Source organism: Acinonyx jubatus, chromosome D1 (assembly GCF_027475565.1).
Source record: "Acinonyx jubatus isolate Ajub_Pintada_27869175 chromosome D1, VMU_Ajub_asm_v1.0, whole genome shotgun sequence".
NCBI lineage: Eukaryota > Metazoa > Chordata > Mammalia > Carnivora > Felidae > Acinonyx > Acinonyx jubatus.
The window spans coordinates 34,793,032-34,814,705 of record NC_069390.1 but is presented as its reverse complement, the minus strand read 5'-3'; the positions used below and the strand labels follow the sequence as shown (position 1 = coordinate 34,814,705).

General features: G+C 35.2%; 1 protein-coding gene across 3 annotated transcripts in view; it reads left to right on the top strand.

The window, feature by feature from the left end:
• The window catches only part of LUZP2 (leucine zipper protein 2), a 491,439-nt gene extending 469,984 nt beyond the window's left edge, over window positions 1–21,455 (top strand). For 2 of the 3 annotated variants that reach the window (XM_027072976.2, XM_027072975.2), the window contains exons 11-13: window positions 13,551–13,637; window positions 14,394–14,494; window positions 18,482–18,955. In XM_027072976.2, coding sequence (XP_026928777.1) covers window positions 13,551–13,637; window positions 14,394–14,494; window positions 18,482–18,647 — 354 coding nt within the window. In that variant the 3' untranslated portion in view covers window positions 18,648–18,955. Of the gene's footprint in view, window positions 1–13,550; window positions 13,638–14,393; window positions 14,495–18,481; window positions 18,956–19,223 lie in introns of those variants that run through there. The other variant, XM_053203372.1, reaches the window with a different exon arrangement.
• The last annotated feature ends 219 nt before the right edge of the window (window positions 21,456–21,674 follow it).

Sequence of the window (21,674 nt, the reverse complement as noted above, 5' to 3'; positions counted from 1 at the left end):
GAATGTGGAGGAAAAGAATGTGAGTATCTCTTTGAATTCTAGGATTCTTTGATCATCAGCAATCTCACTGAGAGCTGATGGGAGTGCATGCAATCTCTTAGTAAATAAATAGCAAAAGAGATGCATTTTGACTGCTGTTGGTACACCTGAGACTAAGCAATAGAGTAGAGAAAGACTTAAAATTACATAAAACCTAGATTTGAACACCAACTTTGCTATTTCCTCACATGTCACTTTGGCAAGTGGTTTTATAATTCAGATCCCTTATTTATATAATGTGGATCAGTGATTTTCAGACTTTTGCATGTCTGAATCACCGGGTCAACTGGTAAAACTGCTTGTAAAGCCCTACTCCCATAGACTATTAATCAGTAGATACGGGGCACAGCCCAGGAATGTGTAATGTCTTAATAAACCTACCTAGATTTTCTTCTTTCAATATTTCCTGATAAACATTTTGAGAAACTTGGATGTTGATTTTTTGCAGGTTTGTCATGATAATTATACATGATATCAAATTAAATGCACAGTATTCAGTAATTTCACAATGTCCTTATTCATTCTAAAAAAGCTCTTCTGCAATTTTAATATTCAAGGTCTCCATATTTCCATGGTCAAGGTCCCAAACTAGGAATTACAGGTGATGCATTTTCTTTTTTTTTTAATTTTTAAATTTATTTAAATTTAATTTTTTTCTTTAGAGATAGAGCATGAGCAGGGGAGAGGGGCAGAGGGAGAGAAAGAGAATCTTAAGCAGGTTCCAAGCCCAGTGCAGAGCCCAACACGGGGATTGATCCCATGACCCTGGAATCATGACCTGAGCCAAAATCAAGAGTTGGATGCTCAACCAGGGCACCCCAAGACCATGCATCTTCTTATATATCTCTGTGGTTTCTTTCCATTTCCTGCCCTATGCAAACCAGAAAAGGTCACCTAGGAAAATGGCCTCTGGATTCCTTGGCCTTTTTTTTTTTTTTTAAGTAGCCTTAGAAAACTTGAACTAGACCACTAATGCCTTAGCAGAATATTAGTCTATCAGTTTGGTGAGGTTTAAATTATTTTCAAACAGGCTTTGTTTAAATGATAATATTGGAGACACTTGGAGAAAGCAAAGGATGTACCTGTTCCATCCCATTCACCTGAAGTTTGCAAATGCATCTCATATTGTTAAAGCATATCAAGAACGAAAGACATTGAACATTCACTTTTAATTTTCACTTAGGAATTAAGACTTAATGCTAATGTAAATGTGTTTCACAATATTTCTGACTCCTATACATAGCAAACATTTAATTTTTCTTAATATGCTGAGGAAATGAAAAGCACAATGGCTTCTCTTTAGCACTGAAAGCACCAGCTCTATTTCTTTCTATTACACCTGCCTGCAAGTCCCTAAACGAAGGGAGTTTATTTAACAGCAAAGTATTGTCTAGGGAAATGAGAGGGGAAAATATGCAGAAAGTCAATCCTAGAGCTGTGAATGGAAAGATGATGCCAACTTTTTCATGCTAACACAATTCTGACATTTAAGAAATCCTAGTTTACCATTATAACCAATATCCATTGTGCAGTATTTGATGGTCCTGATGAGTTGTTGGCAGATGCTTGGCTAACAAAATTTTCTAAGCAAGTCATGCCCTGCTGTAACTGGGCTTGGAGACTACACACCATTGTCATTCTGGGCATCTGAAGAGGTTGGCTTTATACAAGGACTTCTTTATATTGCTACTGCGGTTCCTTCAAGAAAGAATAGACACACCTCGAGATAATGCAGAATGGCAAATAATTTTATCTTCAGAAAATTTTTCTGCTTTGCACATTAAATATAAATCTGCATGTTTTCCCTACTTTAGCATCAATTTAAAGTATGCAAAATGTGGACTTAAGTATGAGTTCTTATCAGAAATTGTATAGAAACCATAATAACAATGGTTAATTTATTAATCTGATAAATAAAAATACCCAATAAACATGCTAATTTATTATAAGGATATTGACCAGACAGTGATGTACACATAAAGCTTAATCTGGTCAATACTTTCTTGACTCCTCTTATCTTCCCTGAAGGCACAGAATGGCTTTCTCTTCTTGGTTGCCATAATGCTTGGTTTATACACCTATTTTATCCTGTGTCACAGTCCATCTGCATCCTGATTATTTGTACAAAGTTCTCATTTTGCATTACATAATAAGCAGTTTGAGGACAGTAACTATAAAAATATTGGTATTTCCTTCAGGACTAAGCAAAATGCTCATCCTAGCAGATGCATATTATTTCTCCAAAACTTCTAAAGTTATGAAATTAGGGCTTTGGTTTCAAAAAGTTTAATTTTTTCATATGGAGTACTAAATACAGTGCTAACATATCATCCTGTAATAAATATAACAAATTATTTCATACAGAAAGGTGGCATCACAGAAAAATTTAGCCAAAATGCATTCATATTTTTAAGTACCTTGGTATTTAATTCCATTTTTTTCTCCTTTATAATATTTCAAAAAGCATTCTTTTTAGCCTCCAGCCTGTCCCAGAAGAATCAACTGGACTTCTGTACCTGCCAGAGATATTTTTTGTTAGTAGAATTTCAGGTTGCCCAGTGATACATTTGCATTAATTATTTTGAGTTCTTTTAATGTTTTAGAGAAAGATCACAAGAGATATAGCTAATCTCTCTTATGAAGTAGAACCAAGTGTTTAATACCAATAACAAAGTTATAGTGATCAGCGGGATCAGAGATGCAAGCTCAAAGATTTTAAATTAATTTATGATAAATCATTTCATCTGCTATAATTCTTAAATATTATTCCTTATTTCTGAGAGAAAGAATAGAGTATAATTTAAAATAAGCAAAATGCAAAAGAAGCCATTTTCCTTCTATAGGCTTTCCAATGATTATTAATTCAGTCATAGACTTCCTTGTGATTTTTATTAAATTAACATTTGTTAAGAAGAGCCCTGGGGTTTCAGATGGTGGTGAGCCAAGATTTGAGAAAGATCACAAGGCAAGGGAAAGTGAAATAGAGAACTTCATTAGTCACAGGTTTTGGAGGAGGTACAAGGCATTGGTCACTGGGGCAATGGGGAGGTCAAGGCAGGATACCAGCAGAGAGGGAGTAGCAGAAACTGAGGTACATGTTTTTTTTTTGTTTTTGTTTTTTAGGATTGGTAGGTAGAGTGCTTTGGGGGTCCTGAGTTAGACTTGATTGGTCAACACAAACCAAAAAGAGCAAGACTCTTGGTAAATTCTGAGGAAGGAGGAGGAGAAGCACAAAATGGAAAGGAGCTAGGAGAGACATATGCTTATCTCCAGGGCACTGGGGAGGTTATATCAGGAATTTACACTTCTTGTGACTTTGCTGGCTGTTACCTAGGATAGCACTCCTGGTCAGGGCTAGTGTCAGTTCCAAGTCCCAGCAGACCCCTCTCCACACAAAATGGACTCTAAGGCAGCAATATTATGGATATTTAGCTAAATTCTTAAAAGCACCCTTTTAAAAAGGTCATCCTAAATATGACTTTATTTTCATAATTTCTAAATGGGATATTTGCATTGAAGCCAAAAATGTGCCTGTATCATAATGAAAACATTTTGAGGCAACTAAATCCCTAAGTTAAATTAATTAGATTGTGATGATTCTGTATTGAGGAGAAACGCACACACACATACACACACACACACACACACACACACACACACACACACACGAAAGATGAAAGCATCCTCCAAGGTTAAGCCTGTTTAGGAAGACTGAGTGGCTGGTTAATAAGATTTTTTTCTTGCCCTGTTAAATCATAAATAGAAAAGGATGAGACAGGAAGAACCACAGACTAGTGGGGAGAGGTTCGGAACGGCAACAAATCCTTTGGCAATATCAAGATTGTCTAATGACCTGGGTGTGTTGATACCAACGTGGTAAAATAAAGTGACTGAATATCCGTGTTCCTATTCTCATAGGATCCAAATATTTATTGGCAAAAGAGACACATTTTGATCGAAGGAAGAGGAAGCTGAGGATGAGAAAGAAAGCATAGAAACAAAACTAATTGAGCACCTAATATGTGCAAGATACTCCATTAGGAACCATTATATATTTTTAATTTAATCTAACTCTTCCCAGGGCACCTGGGTGGCTCAGTCGGTTAAGTGTCTGACTCTTGGTTTGGGCTCAGTTCATGATCTCACGAGCCATGGGTTCGTGAGCCATTAGGCTCTGCGCTGGCAGTGTGCAGAGCGGAGCTTGCTTGGAATTTTCTCTCTCCCTATGTCTCTGCCCCTCCCCTGCTCATAATCTCTCTCTCTCTCTCTCATTATAAATAAATACATTTTTAAAATATGTAATCTAACTCTTCCAACAACCCTCTCAGGTAGGTATTACTTTCCCAACCTTACAGATAAGGCATCGACCTCAAGAAGATGAAGTAACTTTTCCGAATCCATACAACTTATAAAGGCTAAAGGAATGCAAACCTAGGATGGGCTAACTTGTCATTCCATTCACCTAAGCTGAGTTACCTGCCTTATCTTATTTTGCAATGATGCCAATCTTGAGTGTTTGCATTATTATCCACAGTTTACAAATGAAGAAATATTAAGGTTAAATTGGTATATTTCAAATGCCATTCCACTGGCAAGTGTTAGCCTGTGATGAAGTTTTCAACACTACGAAGATGTAGAAAATTGACATTGAATAGAGTCAAGTAACAAAATATTAGTGCGTTTTCTATGAATCAATCTCTCTCCATCTCTCTACCTCTCCATCTCTCTCTTTCTGTCTGCCTCTCAAGAATAATTTCTTTTGATTCTGGATCCTTTATATATTTAGTATTAAAATAGCCTTGCTTCTCAGAAACATTGTTGAAATACAGGTGTATGTTTGTTTGTTGCTTTATTTGTTCTAATGTCAAACTTTGAAGCTGACAATGCCAATGTTTATTATTGGCGTTTAACTTTATTCTTTTGTAAAATACCAAAGTCCAGGGAACTCCATGTTCATTAACTTGCCCCCATTATCGTAGATGTGGGATATGGAGTTGGGACTCAAAATTCATTTACACATGGCTCCAAAGTCTGGTATCTCCACATTAAAATGAAAGTCCTAATCATTATTAGGATATCCCAGAATTACAGTCTTCCCACCATGTTGTGATTGTGTGTTCTGTGATTATTTCCCACGTATGGTGATAAATAATTAGCTGGGATTGTCTCAGCTGCATAGTTTTGTTATCACTTAGCCTGCTTGTTGGCCATGATACAACATGTGGTCAGATAGCTAGCTGTCCATTGCTCAAAAGCACAGAAACAAACTGGTTACTCTCGTGGTGTCAGTGTATGTGTGTATGTGAGAGATAAGTGTAATCACTTTAATAAAGATGTATTCATGGCTTATCCCATTTCATAATTTACAGACCCAGCTGTGCTCCTCCCTAGGTCTCCTGGATAATAGGTGAGCTGCATATTGAAGCAGCTGAATTTGTGCATCATTTGCTCATCAGTCTTCATATTTTATCACTTGAGTTTCTGGATATAGGTATCTTGCTAATCAGATTAAATTTTACCTAAGATGGAATGTTTTGAAGGCCTGTGCTAGCCTTTGATTGCTCAGTTTTATGCAGTTCTCAAGATTAGTATTTAAACCTTTTTGGTCTCTTAAGGCAGCGAACAGTTACTTTGTATAATTAATCAATTATTCACCAAAGCTAGTTATATCTCTATCCATTCTTCCACAAGTAAAATTACATTTCTTAATCACATGCATGAGGGAAAATGATGTCTGAGCTTTTCCCTTTAGTTCAAGAGAATTTGAGATTCAAATTGATAGGGAAGGAAAAGCTTAAGGTTCTAGACACTTTTCCATCTTAAAATCATGTTTTTTAATGAACATATATATTCTCCCATAGGCAAACTGTACATAGATAAATGGTTCTTCTATAGATGGTCATAGCTCATTGCAAAGTGACAGATCAGCCATGTCCCCCAAGAAAGAAGAAAAAGAAGAAAGGAAAAAAAAAAGAAATGAGAGGGAGAGGGGAAAAAAGAGGGAGAAAAAGACAGGGAGGGAGGGAAATAAGGGAGGGAGGTCAGGAGTCAGGGAGAAAGTGGAAGAACAGATAAAGAGAGGAATAGTTTCAGAGATAGAAAGGTAGACAGACGGACAGATAGACATGGGTTATATGTGATTTTGAAATCAACAAAAATGCTAAAGCACAACAAAATTGTCTGTTTTGGCCTCTCAAACTTTACTGTTGTGCTTTGACATTTGTCAATATAAAAAGTTTGGTGCATTTATTTCTGTTTTACATGCACTATCTTTGTGATTTTAACTGTATAATTTTGAATTATATATTTTAAGCTTAAGTAATTTTCATATTAATAAATAGCCCACAAATGTCTTAACAACTATAAAATATTTCACCTAATTATTTTATCATTATTTAACCAACTTCTTTATATTCAATGATTATTTTGCTTTCTTTTTCGCTACTATACAAATCCCAAAGTAATACTTCTGAGTGAAAAGTTTTCTTTTTAAATGTGGATTATTTTCTTCAGAGAAAGACTATCCCAAATGAAATATACTGGATAATGAACATATTTGAAACTACTGTATCTATCTTATTAAATTATTTTCCAAAATATCTGCACCAGCATTGTAAAAGAGAGGAGAGAGAGAGGGCGAGAAAGAGAGAGAGAAATCCCTTTCATCATGCTGGAGCCAACAGTAAATGTATAATTTTTGTTTCCTTGTTTAAAAGAAAAAAAAATCTTATTATTATAGTGATGATAATAATTTTGGGGGGTAATTAGGTTGTATCATTTTTCTTCAATGTCATTGTATTAATGCAAATGCATCTGAAAAAGCTAATGTAGAACTACTTTTCCTTCCAAACTGCATGCACCACATATATCGTTATATGAACAATTATTTGTTGAAAACATAGTATCAGGGAGTCTGCTGTGATATAACAGGTATGATTTACTGCATATCTCATATATTTCAAGTGCTTTGTTCCAGGTGGTTTACAAATTCATTTCTATCTTCATTATCATCATTGCTACTACGATATATTGAGTTCTTATTAGTAAGAGGCACTGAGCTAAGTGCTTTAACTCATTCTCTTATGTAGTCTTTACACACATTTATAAAATAATAATGTTCTACATTTTATAAATATGGAAATTTGGATTAAGAAAATAATGCATAACTTATTGAAGACCACAAAGCTAGTAAGCAGTTGATCTAAGGATTTGAACATTGGTTAAGCCAGACTTCGTAGACCATGGGCTTAACCGCTACCTTATTCTGTTTAGTCATAAAATCTCTTGCATGAAATAGAACTTTTCATTTCTTTCCAAGATTTACAGTTCCACTCCTCGTTGTACCAGAAATAATTAAAAGAATTAAAAGTCAATAATTATTCTAGGTAGTGTTGGGCAAGGAGGAAAAAAAAAAAAATCAGCATGACAAAAAGCTCTGTCTATGTATGTGTATTTAACAATAGTAATAAGAAGAAAATCTGTGAGTCTGAGTAGGTGACAGCAGAGACTCATTCTTTTAACGCCCAGTCATTTACCTTCAGAGGCTTTGCTGTGGTTCATCAAGGTGAGTCTGAAGGCCATGCTCCTATATCACATCTTATTTGTTTAAGAAAACTGTCTCCAGCCCCTGCATCTCATCCATGTTCTTGGTCTACTATACTTTATAGGCAATGGGAAATCACAAATTTGTGCACGGGATGATATTTTTCTAAGTTGTTTTGATTTGATTCATTTTTGTGCACCGAGTTAGCATGATAGGATATATGTTAGGAAGACATTTCTGGAGACTGACCAACCGATGGATGGCAGAAAGCAAGGTTGGAGAGAGTTGGATCATTCAGTTTAATAATTTAGGAATGGAATAAAGAGATAAACCCCATGATCTCTTAAAGAAAGAGGAGGATTAGTGTCTAACATACTGAATTACTTTAATAAACAGTGGTTTACAGACTTAGCCATGGAAAGACTGTTAGCAGCTCTCATCTGCAAGTTTCAATTTTGCAAGCTAAGATAAAGCAATGACCCGTACTGAATCCATATGGAGAAATTAAAGTACATTAGTTATTGTTGTCCTTGTTTCTTTTCTTAGATTCTGGTCAATGAATATGAAAGGAAAAGTCTCAAGATTTACTATCTCTTGAGTTGGGTTGTGATGACAAGCTCAGCATACTTTGATGATATGTAGTGTCTAAGTTTCAGGCATGAATGAACATGAATCACTTGAAAAGGGAATGTTTGTTGTTGTTGTTCTTTCAGCTGCATAATTTAATTTAGTAATGGACTTATGAAATAAGTTCTGAAACTCCAGCTCCACATATTAGATTTTTTAAACCTAATTTCTGAAAAATTTAGCCAAGTTTCAACTTCCTGTCAGCCTGCTGAGAGATGGGAAAGGCAGCTGCCCTCACAAATCTTGGTGGTCTCCAGAATAGTGCAAGTGAGAGAGAAGTGCTCATAAAAAAATGGCATGGATTCCAAAACTTTCACTGAAGGAGGAGGGTTCTACTAGGAATGATGTTTTTAAGTATTTATTATGTGGATAGATCACTTCAAAGTCCTACTAATGAATCTCTTTAGATATCAGCACAGAGAAAGTATTAACTTGTAAACTTCTTTTAAAAAGTAGGCATATTCTTACAGGATATTTACAGTATAACTGCCTCTTAATAATTGCAAAATTGAGTCTAAACATCACTATTTGGCCTGCAAGTTCTTCCATGAACCGTCCCTATTCTAGTCATCTCTTGGTACTTACTATCTCAGCTGACCTTGACGCTGTGACCTTTGATGCTTTCTCCCACCCAACACCTACTTTAACTTCCCCTTCATCCCACTGACTCTGCCATAAACAACTCTATCCATTCCTCAAGGATGACTTCCTTGTTCACTTCCTTCATGAAGAAATCCCTAGTCATCCTAACTAACCAAGAGTCATCTTTTCTTTTCTTTTCTGGATAATACATCTCATTGATTCATCAGGCCCCCATGTGTACCTACTACCTACTAAGTTATTTTTGTTGAATGTTTCAGAACTATGGGGAACTATTTTGTTGTTAAAAATTGTGTCATTAGCCACAACTGTAAAATGTAATATGACCATTCATATATAAGATGTTGTAAAGTTAAATAATAAAGTGAAAAAAAGGTGGTATAGAATCTTGGAAAGATCCCAAATTTACGGGAAAGTGGACATGGGTTTTACTTGCAATAATACTTTTATGGCCTTGAGAACCTTTATCTAACTGTTGATCTCCTCATGTGTAAATATGAGGGGTTGAGATGAAGGGGACAAAAGAGATTAGATGTTAAAACATTAAGGGAACAGGGCTATCAAACAGAGAATTTTAAGACAGTCAAAGCGCCAGCAATATTAATAGCAACAAAGAGATCAGGAGGAAGAATTGGGAAAGAGATTGTTATTACATTTTAAAAAGGCATCTATATATTGTGTTCACATAATTATTTTTAAATTATCACCCCCAAAGAGAGTTTTTATTTGTAATTTAACTACTGCCTGCCTTCAAAAAATATGGAACCAATACATTACCTACAATTAAATTATCAAAACAAAGGTAAAGAGACACACTAATAAGATACTTTAGGCTCCCATGATATGACATATAGGTCCCCTGTCATAATATCTGTATTAGTTTTCAATTATAAATGATCAGTTATCATAGAGTAAATGGCCTCAAGAAACACAAGTTAATTATCCCTCATTTTCCATGGATCAGAGGAGTCTGGCAAGTTTTAAGTAGATCCTGCTTATGGTCTCAGAAGAGTAAAATTAAGGAGTCGGCCAGTAGCATCCTCAAGCCTGTTCTACTGGATAAATCTTCAAATATATCAACGTAATTTTGCAGAACCTTGAAACTTCTAGGTTCTCATCTTTTTTCCTCCCAACAAAAGAACATGGTGTTAATTTCATTATTTTTTATCTATAGTGTCAAAAAAAAAAGTATTGGTACTAAATGTTTTTGCATCCCTCCAAATCCAAACGTATATCTCCATTTCCTTTTCTGTCCCCCTTTCCTCTTCTTCTTCATCATGGGACTTACATGACTTGATTTGGCCCCATACTTCATATTTGTAATGTCAGTGGCAACTCGTCATAATTGTTGGTTTATAATCATTAATGATGCTAATACTAATATGAAAAATAGTAGAAGAGGGGAGAATGTTTATTTGTCAATATTTATACTGAGCATTTCTGTGCTTTCTCATTTTATCCTCAAAATAATTCTGTGAAGAAGTGACTCCGTTGAACTGAGACCCAAAGATAAGTAATTTATCAAATCACTTTATCAGGATCACCAATGAATAAACATCAGGGCTAAAATTCAAACCAAATTCTACTTTACTCCAAAGCAGTATAACCATCAGGAAAAATTGCCTTTATAATACAATATTGTAAATGTTTCCTTTTTTTTTCTTTTTTTTTTTTTTCTTTTTTTATTTTGTTGTCTTCCTAACTACAATTGTTTGGAACTTTTGGCAATCTGGGTGATGTTGGCAACAAATGTAAGAGAGCTCCATGAAGAAACTTCCCTTTTGTGTTTTCACCAAGTGAATGCCTGCTTTATCATAGGTTGTACAGTTGATAAGATGCTTATTAAGGCATGATATAACCTGCAAGTTATAATTATGCTGTCTCTCTGAGAAACACTAAGAATTTTATGAACTTCATTTCATGAAACTTCTACAATGCCTGTGAGGCACAGACCAAAATAATTTTAAAGGTAGTGTTCATTGTAAGATCAAAGTATCAAAAAAGGTTCAAGCTATCTTTAAGCCACATAACATTTTCTTTAATGTTGAAATTTAATAAGTTTTCATTGTTCAGATGATCAAAGGCTTGTCTGAAATAGTCAGCCATGCTTGCATTAATGAAAGAGTAGACTCTACTGAACATCCTATAGTATGAAGCTTCCTCATGACAATGACCTCAAGTGAAGGGCCACACAAGACAGGGTTTTAAGGTCAAATAGATTTGGGGAACGGTTATATTATATATCCTTCTAAGAGATTTGTAATGCCTTTGTACATTATGAAGAAGTAGGCTTCAAATTTAACTGTGCATTGGAATTGTTGGAGTGCTGACTGAAAATGCAAACCCCATTGCCATAAGACCCAGTTATCACCCAGGAGTGTCATGTTTTGACCATCACCTTATGTAATGATGTGGACAGTTCGTGCAAGACCAGAACTTTAAGAAGTTGCATATTAAAGGCTTTGAGAAGAACTACTTTAAATACAACTGGTTAATTTTCAAAGAAACTTTTCCCCTGAACATGCATGACCCACAAACACCATTGTTCCTAAAATATACTTTGGGGTACCTTATACTTTGCAGGAAACTTTCTGCATTCATCATGTTTTTTGAGCTTGACTTTATACAATTATTTGTTAATTTTTCAAAGGCTGAATGCAAGCATGATCACAACACAAGCTGGTTGTATTATCACAACAAAATAGAAAAATTATAATATTCTAGGGAAATGTTAGATTCCAGGTCCTATTCAAACCCATAGAACATAAAAAGAAATGCATTTCTTAGTGTGCAAGATTCCTCTGTGCATCTGCTTAAAATTCTTTGGAATAATGTGGTCAAGGTTTTGACTACTGATTTCTCCTATTATTATTTTTATCTTACCTTTCGACTCTAATAGGCTTATATAGAAGAAGGGGCAATGTGTAACCATTTTGGAGCTTCAATCAAATATGTCTAAATCTGATCATATGAAAAATCAGGCATTTATTAAAATTCTGAAGTACTAAAATATTTTCATAGCCAATGTTTGTGTTATTCAATTATTATTTACTCAGAGATTTCATATTGACCACTTGTTATCTGCTGGCATGAAGCTGAGATCTAGAGCTGATAAATGTAGTCTCTGTCTTCAAGGAAATGAAGAGCCAGACATGCTTATACATTTAAAAACAATCTTAAGTGATATAATTTTTATATACATTGTGCCTTTAAAGCAGGAAAGTATGACTGAGTCTACCTCGTGGTGGAAATGACATTCTAGGAAGGGAATGAGTAGCTGGTTGTCAAGATGTCACAGTGGAGACTTTTATGAAGGTGGGATGACATACGTATGGACATGGAATGGTAAAAAAACATGGTGTGTATTCAAATAAAAGCAATATAGTGCAAGAATAGCAAGCATAGAAAAATAACATTACTCTAAAATCCAAATTGGAGTAAGTCTCCTTTGGAACCTCTTTATTTATCATCTACTTGTAGAATTTATAGGATGTTAGTATGATGCCCTCTTAGATCTCCTCCCCCTATTAGATCCCAAGGAAACAAACTGAGTTGTTTATGTTCAGAGCTACCCATGGCCAGGGACTATTAAACTCCTAGGCTCTGTTGTACACATAGAAAGGATTACAGGCAATCACCCCGCCCCCCAAAAGAAACATATACTTACAATAAATGATTTTTGTAGTTACTTTTAAAAAGTGTTTACTCCCTCTCTCTGACCCTCCCCCATTCATGCTCTGTCTCTCTCTGTCTCAAAAATAAATAAACGTTAAACAAATTTTTTTTTTTAAAAAGGGGGCACCTGGGTGGCTCAGTCGGTTAAGTGGCCGACTTCGGCTCAGGTCATGATCTCGCGGTCCGTGAGTTCGAGCCCCGCGTTGGGCTCTGTGCTGAGGGCTGAGCCTGGAGCCTGTTTCAGATTCTGTGTCTCCCTCTCTCTGACCCTCCCCGTTCATGCTCTGTCTCTCTCTGTCTCAAAAATAAATAAACGTTAAAAAATTTTTTAAAAAGTGTTTAAAATAAAGAGAAAGAAAAAAGGGAGGAAGGAAGAATGAGAGATAGTATGGAAAGAGAAGAGAAGCAGACAAGGAAGGAGAGAAGAAAGGGATGGAGAGAATGATAGAGCATGGGAGAGAGAGAAGGAAGAGAAGTTCAATATTTTAACCTTAGTTAAAACGGAAATGAAGCCCAATTGGAATACACTGCCAGCAACTCTTCTTCAAAACTGTTGAGGCTAACAAGTAAGATGAGAATTCCTGGTTAGTAAAATCTAAGATCTTATCTTCCAAAATATAATCTTTTTTAAGGTAGTGAGGATTTTTTTTCTACACAGATTGATGATTATATTGTTTAAATTGCTTCCTAGCTTGCAATATTGATGTTCCTGCAGGCATATGGACGACTGACATATTTAATATCTTAGGGTCTAGACACTTCACAGATATAGTAGTTTATAATTCTTTACTTCCGTTTAAGTGCTTTTACAAAGAATTTTCCATTGGAATGGAATTTTGTTGTAGTAGCTGACTGTCCTAAGCACCACTGAGATTCCTGAACCAACTGTGAATGATTGATCTCTCCTTGGGATCCCACTCAGGTTGCGATGAATTTATTTTGTCCCTAGCTCGCCCTTCCAACCTGCATCAAAGGGAAAGAAGTTTTACAGAGGGAAGAATTCAAGGGAATTTTTCTATCCCTTTCTTCATTTAACTTAACTTCACTGATCTATTTTCATTTGCAGCTTTTACAAGAGGGCAGGACCTGTTCAATGAAGCACAAAGACAATCCCCCAACCAATGCTACAGTAGAGCCAGTGACTACCCCACAGGTATTTTATTTGTTTGCTTGTTTTGATTATGTCAGAAAGAACTTGAATCCTTTGACCCCCATGGTTTTCTCTGTGTCTATAGCTGAAACAGGGGTGTTGTATTGACTAATACAAGATACCTCCTTCACCTAGTGTCTTTGGACACTGTGCCTGCAACTAAGATTTTGGCGTGATCATCTCAGAACCTCAGAAGAACAAGGGTGAAAGAGGTACACCCCACCACATACACACAACCAAGAAACATACCAAAAATATACAGAGAACAAAAAACATGCATCTGTTCCTTATGGAACAAAAAAAGATAAGAGGATTTGGGGAAGCAGATGAGGGAGAAAGAAGTACATATCCCCAACAAAAACAAACAACAAACACAGTTCAGGAACTTAATTATGAACTTCTTTCTGTACTGTTCTTTATATGACCAAAAATATTATATCATAATAATTTGTAGGGTTCATTTCACTTAATACAACATTTCCTAACTTATGGGTTAATCAGAGTTGAATGGTTTGGCCAAAGTTTTCTCAAAATAGTTTTTGAAATACCTTGCAACTTGTTGACAGTATTTTTTGTACTTCCATGAATTATAAATATGGACATATTTACACTTATTTCATTTGGGTCTAGCATTCACTTGTCTGTAGGATATTTGTTGAGATAAAAAATTTATATTACTATTCTGTTAAGATTTTAATTTTCCCTTAAATGTATATTTATCGCAACTATCCTAAATGTCTTTTCTGTATTGTTTGACAGAAATTGCAAATCCTTCCTTGTACTGAATGTGAGGTGAAGAAAAACCCGGAAAAACAATTGACCAACTTTGAAGGGAGGGCAACTAGAGAAGAAAAAATACTGTAAATATCAAGAAACTGTGTTAAAAACATCCATTTATGATTGTCTTCATACTCTTTTTCAACCACAAGCTTGATGGAAATACTAAGTTTTTAAAGCATGCAACTTTTTCACAATTTTATGTAACTTTATATAGTCTAAAAATTTTCCAAAAGATTCCAGGCCAATGATGATCCTTGAGCAATAACCTAATTAAAATGGATATCCACAGTCTTAAATAGTCATTGTCATCAGTAAATTGCCCAGTATGGACTGCTCAGTTTTGATCTCAAATGCAGTATGACATTTAATTCTTCTGGTTCATTGGCTATCTAGTAGTTTTATCATCTAGTTTTGAAATTAATTGGAGGATGATAAAATGTTGTGGATCCTTGGCATTCTTAGAATCCAAATTGCAACCATATCATAAAAATTTGTCCACATTGGCCAATGGGAGTCACTTTCTTTAAGGTTGGAATCGGTGTCAACCTATTGTTTATATGAGGGTGTTATTGCTATACTTCTTGTTATTTTGAACCATGTCTAAGTAATGTCAAGACAATACTTTCAGATTTTTAGTCAGCTAATAAAATTTACAAAATGTGTTTGGTATGATGTAGACAAAACATCTGGATGAATATCTAAATTTCTGACATAATTGATGAGATTTTTTTTTTTTTTTTTTGGCATTCTATAGACACATCCCTATGGTTGTCTGCTGGAATTACTCCACGTTAGGAATTGAGTTCTTTGAAAGGCTTGGCAAGATTTTTTTTCAATGAAATTGGGTAGTGGAATGTGGGATGCCAAGAGGGTTGAAAAACATAAATATGCAAGCAGATAATATACATTTTAAAATGGGGATTTGATGAAAGTAAAACAGCCATATAGAACCAATAAACCCAGATTTATATATTTTGAAAACAAAAGTATTACTAAGACAAGTCAATGGTTGTGATCACCTTTGAAGTTGGGTCTCTGCATAGGAATACCACTAATTAAAGAAATGCACTCCTGAATAATCTGAATGTAGCTCAGAAGCAGCAGGAATTGATACCTAAATCCTATTTGATTGATACAATTGAAATAGCATCAAACTTAAAGACTCAAGTTAATGGGTTAAATGATACAGTAAAGTTGTCTGCACTGAATATATTCACTTCTCCTGGATAGATCCCATTTTGCAAATACACAAAGTATATAAAACCACTGGTTTTATAGAAAGGATCTGCCAAACCACAATTAATATATTTGGAGCACTGTGTCCTGGCATGCTATCTTAGAAGATATTGTTAATTTAAGAAAGAGAAGGGAGGGAGGGAGGAAGGAAAGAAAGAAAGAAAGAAAGAAAGAAAGAAAGAAAGAAAGAAAGAAAGAAAGAGAAAGAAAGAGAAAAAGAGAAAAAGAAGAAAGAAAGGGAGGAAAGGAGGAAGAGAGAGAGAGAAGATCGGAGGGAATTTGTAATCAATAGATGGACTTAAATTCTGGTATATAATGGCACACCTTTGATCATAATGACATATTCCAGGAAATTAGGTAATTTGGAAAAATGGCAAACTATCATAAATAGTATAAGTATTACTGTGATATGATCATGTAGCAGTTATACTTGTGGAGTAATTCAATGTCATTCATCAGTATTATTTTTTTAGATTATGGGCTACCCAAGAAGAAAAGAGACTGTACTTTGTAGATGGTCCATTAGAGGTTTCAGATGAAGAGACCAGGATAGAAGACAAAAATCAAGGTCTAAAGTTCCTACTGACTCCTCAGCTCTAAAACTCACTTAATTCTGTGAGATGGAATATTATTAATTTCCAAGTTCTGTTGCTTATAATTTCCCCATTGTGCCTAAAATCCCTAACCATCCCCAAAGGTTTATAGAAGGAAAGAAGATAATTTAGTTTTCATTTAGGTTCACTTCCCCACCCCCACCCTGTGCTCCAATTTCTCTCCTGGACTCTATAGACCCTGTGGAAAATTAATCACCATTTTACCTTAGCACACGTTTTGAGGCATCTTTGGAACTAATGAAAAGAGAAGCAAGCTGATATGTTCTGGGATTTTTAGAACATGCTAAAAGATGAGAATTTGGCTTAATATGAATCAACTTTGAACAGCCTCATTTGTAAAATTTTCCTATGCTCTAGATCTCTACTCTAGTGTGTGACAATAATCAATCTGTTTCTCTCAATTACTGGCATGATCAAGTGGGCTTTACATGAGCATAATGTATACATATTTTTCTTTAAGAATAGATAGCATTATGCATCCTGCAGAGTTTACTGGGGTATATTCATTGCATTACTTGTTTCAAAACAAAAAAAATTGCAGCAGAAGTGCTTTATAAATATTTAGAAATATTCTGGGAGTTCCTTTTAATAGTCAAGCATGGAATTTCTTTTTTCTTAGTATGTGTGATTTTAACGAACACATTTTATTTCTCTCAATTCTTTAATTGCTTTAAAATAGCATCAGAAAGGCTTAAAATGCTTTACTTACATGTGTGGCTTTGTCCATAAAAGATGCCATTACTTATTATTTCTTTTAGTTAGCAGCTACACAAATTGATGTTGTTCTTGAGGAGTTAATATTCCTAGCCTAACTACCCTCATGGGGAAGAACATATTAAACTAAATGCTGAATTCAGATACTATAACTGTGCCTATAATGGTAAACAGTGAAAGATAACTTAACCTTTGCAGAGTATAAATGGACTCCTACTGAGAAATTAACATCCTTTCCAATGGAATAATTTGTTTCAATATAGGTACTAACAAAACTAACAAAAACATATTTCTCTAGCTATATTAAAATACTAGTCAATGCTATATATGCAAAGTTAGGAATTTGTTTTGGACTTTGTGTCTCCTTTTATATGCATTAACTATGTAAATTGGGTGAGTGCCTAAAATGTGTAAGACCTAACTGAATGCTGATTATGTCTATCCAATGCCAACATGCTCAGAAACAAAGTGAATAATTCAGAAACTCATCTAGATGTGGTTTTCTGTGTGATCTTAAATCTCTGACTACTGAATATACTAGATGGCTAACCTTTTTTATTCCCTTTATTCTTTAAGCGGATATTTAGCATTATAGTGTTATTTCAGACACAATTCTATTTCATAAAATATACTGGATTACAAGTCTAAGACAGTTATAAGAAAAGCACACCTTTACTGTTTTAGATTACAGTGTGGATAGCTGGATTAAAACAATTATTTGTGAACTTTGCTATAATGGAATCTTATTTTTATAGCTCAGGTACTATAATTAGCACTAATTGCAAGCAGAGGCTGAAATTATTATTGACACCGTAGAAAAAAGTGAGCTGGCCAGACCTGGAGAGTTATGAAAACATATACTTGTTTGCTTAGGGGACATTTTTGTAGTCATATGTACAGTCTTAAATTTCCCCAAACTATTTGTTGGATTATGTTACATAATATTAATGGTCAATGATGAAGAATAAAAGTTACTGAAAGATGGCCTATTTTTGCTCAATAAAGATTTGTTACCAAGACTGCAATGTATATCCTCCTACATAAGCTAATCGAAAAAGCAAATATGAACATTAAAAATAGTACTTGCTTCTGTGTATCAAGAGCTAAGGACCTTCGTAAAATGTCACCCTGAGAGTATCTTCAAACTCTTTGCCAATGCCCCAGAAATCCTTCATTTCATTTAGAGGTGTTTTGTTTTGTTTTGTTTTGTTTTGTTTTGTTTTGTTTTGTTTTGTTTCGTTTAATAGAGTTTCCTGATGACAAAGATTTGTGTCCTTTTGTTTGCAAATGAGTTTCAAGCACTTAGAACTGGCTTCCTCATAGAAGGTGCTCAAATATTTGTTGAATGAATTAATTCAGAACCTGAAGCAGCAAGGGAAGAAAAAGGAAGCAGAAGGAAGCATATTCTCCTGTGATAATAGGGAATCATAAGATGTAGTCTTTTAGGAAGAGAAAATAAATACAATGTTTTAGTTTTGTTTTTTTGTTTTGTTTTGTTTTCAGACTATTTGTCCTTGCTTTTTTCTCTGAAAGATATATCTATGGGCCCGTGGCTGTGACTTCTAGCAAAGTAGATGTGGCATTTCTGGATGAATTTTGGAATGCTGCTCGATGTGATAGACACAATTCACCTGGCATAGGTGCGTCTTTAATTGGAATCTACCTTTGACATTCGCCTGGATGGAGGCAGGGCCACTTAATTTCTTTTAGTATTAGTTTCTAACCTCTTGGGCCTTAAATTGTTGGACTTAAATCAGAGATTTTCTTCTGCATTCTGCTGCATTCATACTCCTAGTCCTAAAGCAGACACAGCTCCAGGACTGTGAGGATGGGGGCTCTGGCCTCCATAAACCCTCACTTTCAACTAGAGTACCTATTCTTTTATATAATGTATTTGTTGGGCTTCCACATTCTCAATATACTTTTAATGAAGAAAGGGAGCCCAAGACTAATGTGATTTGAAAAACCCAGAATAAAATAATCTCTGTGATCCCTTCTCCCCATTTGTTCCTTCAGTCAGCCAGCCATTCAGTTACTCAAAAAATATTTGTTGAGATTCTAAAATGTTCCTATTCCTTTTTTTTTTTTTGGTTAAAAAAAGCAATGGCAAGAGAAAGTAATAATTATGAATTCTAATATTGCACATAGTAGGTGCCAGCCACTGTTTTTTAGATCTTTTGAAAAAAAATGATTAAATATTCTAGGCTTCTTTGAGACCAATATTACAGTTATCTTTATTTCACAGAGGAAATTGAAGTAGAAAAATGTTAATTGCATTGCCCAAGATGTCACGGGAAGAAGGAGAGGTTGCATATAGACCTGGCAGTGAGTTGCTGGAATCCCATGTGCTTCACCCCATTACCACATTGCGTCTCCTCAAAGGCCAGAGTCCTGCCTTCTTGGAACTTACGGTTTAGAAGAAGAGACATCACTAATGAAGGAAACACACAGATAAATGCATGACTGTCTAGGACAGGAACATTGTTCCTTTTTCCCCTTCAAGTTTTTTCATCTGGTTTAAGAATTAACTTGACACGAGACAGATGAACAGGAATAAAAAAAAAAAAAAAACACCAAAATTTTATTACGTGTGCATAATGAAATTGAATCCTAGAGAAATCGCCAAAGCAGGCAGTTTTTATACTTTCTTAGACAAAGAGGCAATAAATCTGTGAGAAATTGACAGGACAAGGAAAACTTAATTTTGAAAGCTGCAGTTAATAAGGAATTTTAAACAGAATTAGGACTGGGGTAGTAAATTAGTAGAAAATAACAAGGGATGTTTATACAGCCTTTATGGGTCTGAATTTCTTATCTCTGGTGATGAGGATTTTCTTTACCTCCTGGTACAAGGAGGGTAACTTTCACATGAGAGATTTATATCTCATTTTCTGGAGACAGAGTGGGGGAGGGTCATAGGGTGCATTTTGCATTGCTATTTCTTAAGAACTTTCATTTAAAATCATCAGTATGCCAAAGTGGCACATTTTGGGGTAGCCAGCACTCGGCCTCTAAAATTGCTATGAAAACAAAACAAAACAAGACAGGGTCCTCTTGACTGCATGCCACAAGACAGGGAGAAGCATGTGAACGTATCTTGTATGTGTGAAGTCTCCCCCGAGAGAATTCTATTAAACTGAGATTAATGAATATATAATATTTTGCGTGGATGTCCAAAGCTTCAAACGTAATTTTTTTTGTTGTTCCTAGATACTAGCTAACAATATTTTAAAGAGGATATTTGAGGTGAAATAACTAGAGAGTTGTGAATTAGTGCTTTTCAAAAAACAAAAGCATCCTATGGGAAAATTGCCAATGCTTTCTATTCCCTGAAGTCTAGGACATAGGAGTCTTTTAGGTATAGATGACAAAGCAATGTGGATTTCTTCCATGAAAAACTTCCAAACAGGTTTCTTCTGTTTTCTGTCACAAAAATAGAAATTTTATTTCTCAGCCTTATACTTGAGGTAGTGCCTCCCTGCACGCCCCCTCAGAAGAGCCATACATTTGCTAGCACAATGATTGGCCCACGGTGTCTGTATGGTACTTCTCTAGTGCTGTGATGCCATTTGCATCAGAAGTAATTGTGGTGTGCATGTTTCCCCCTTTCCCCACTCCTAAATTCCTTAATTCCTTTGAGAACACCATTTCACTTCATGTCGTAGGGATACTGACATCCTGGGAAGGTCATAAATGCAATATATTTGTTCCTAGAAAATCAGACTCTATTTGGGGCTCCAGGAAGAAGCAGTTAACCTGTGCACTTGACTAACTGACGAATGAACATACATTCACAGGCAATATTTCTACCGAGGGTGAGAAGAAAAAAGAGTAATCTGTAGTGGGTCATGCCCTTTTTCTGACTCTGGCTTATATTTACCACTTTTTCATGATAAAGTGCCCATTGAAATTAAGTCAAGAGATGGATATTCAGCAGAAAGTCCCAGCTGGAATTTAGAAGATGCAGCAGAATTGAGCAGAAGATGAACACTCCTAATAAGTTCCTGTTAAATTAGCATCGTGTTCAAAATGATAAGTTGGTGCTTTTTACCCTGCAAATTTCTGTTTTACTTCTTTATACTTCTTCAGTCTTGATCCCAAAGTTTAAAGATTTGGGGGCTGGAAATCCCCAAAGCTGCTCCTCAAGTCTTTCCTTGGAATAATGTGTCAAGTATGTAAATCTTAATGTCTGCTTGGCAGAAAGTTCACAACTTTTTAAATGGTCATGTTTCCAACATGAGTAAAATGAGATGCTGACAATTTGCTTAGCCACTGGTAATGACTTCAGGTGATTCTGACTCCATGAAAAAAGAACAACACAATATGGATAAAAGGAACAGGTAATGAAGAGCGCATTTTAAATCTATTCTTTAAGTCCCTGACATAGATCCTTCTTAAGTAGATGTGGCATAAATAAAATTGAATATATTTACTGCATATGTTTCTGGTCATTTATTACACAGCAAATAAGTAAATAGTTTAATGCATATTAGAACAATTAATGTTTGCAAATTTGAAAAAGTTATGAGATAAAGAATAAACATCTTCTGAATCAGTGGAAATGAGGACCAGCTAGATGTGTTGAAAAAAGTAAATTAGACCATTATTAAGTTGACGTAATGACTCTTACCAGCCTTGGCAAAGAATGTACACGGGGCGCCTGGGTGGCTCAGTTGGTTAAATGTCGAACTTTGGC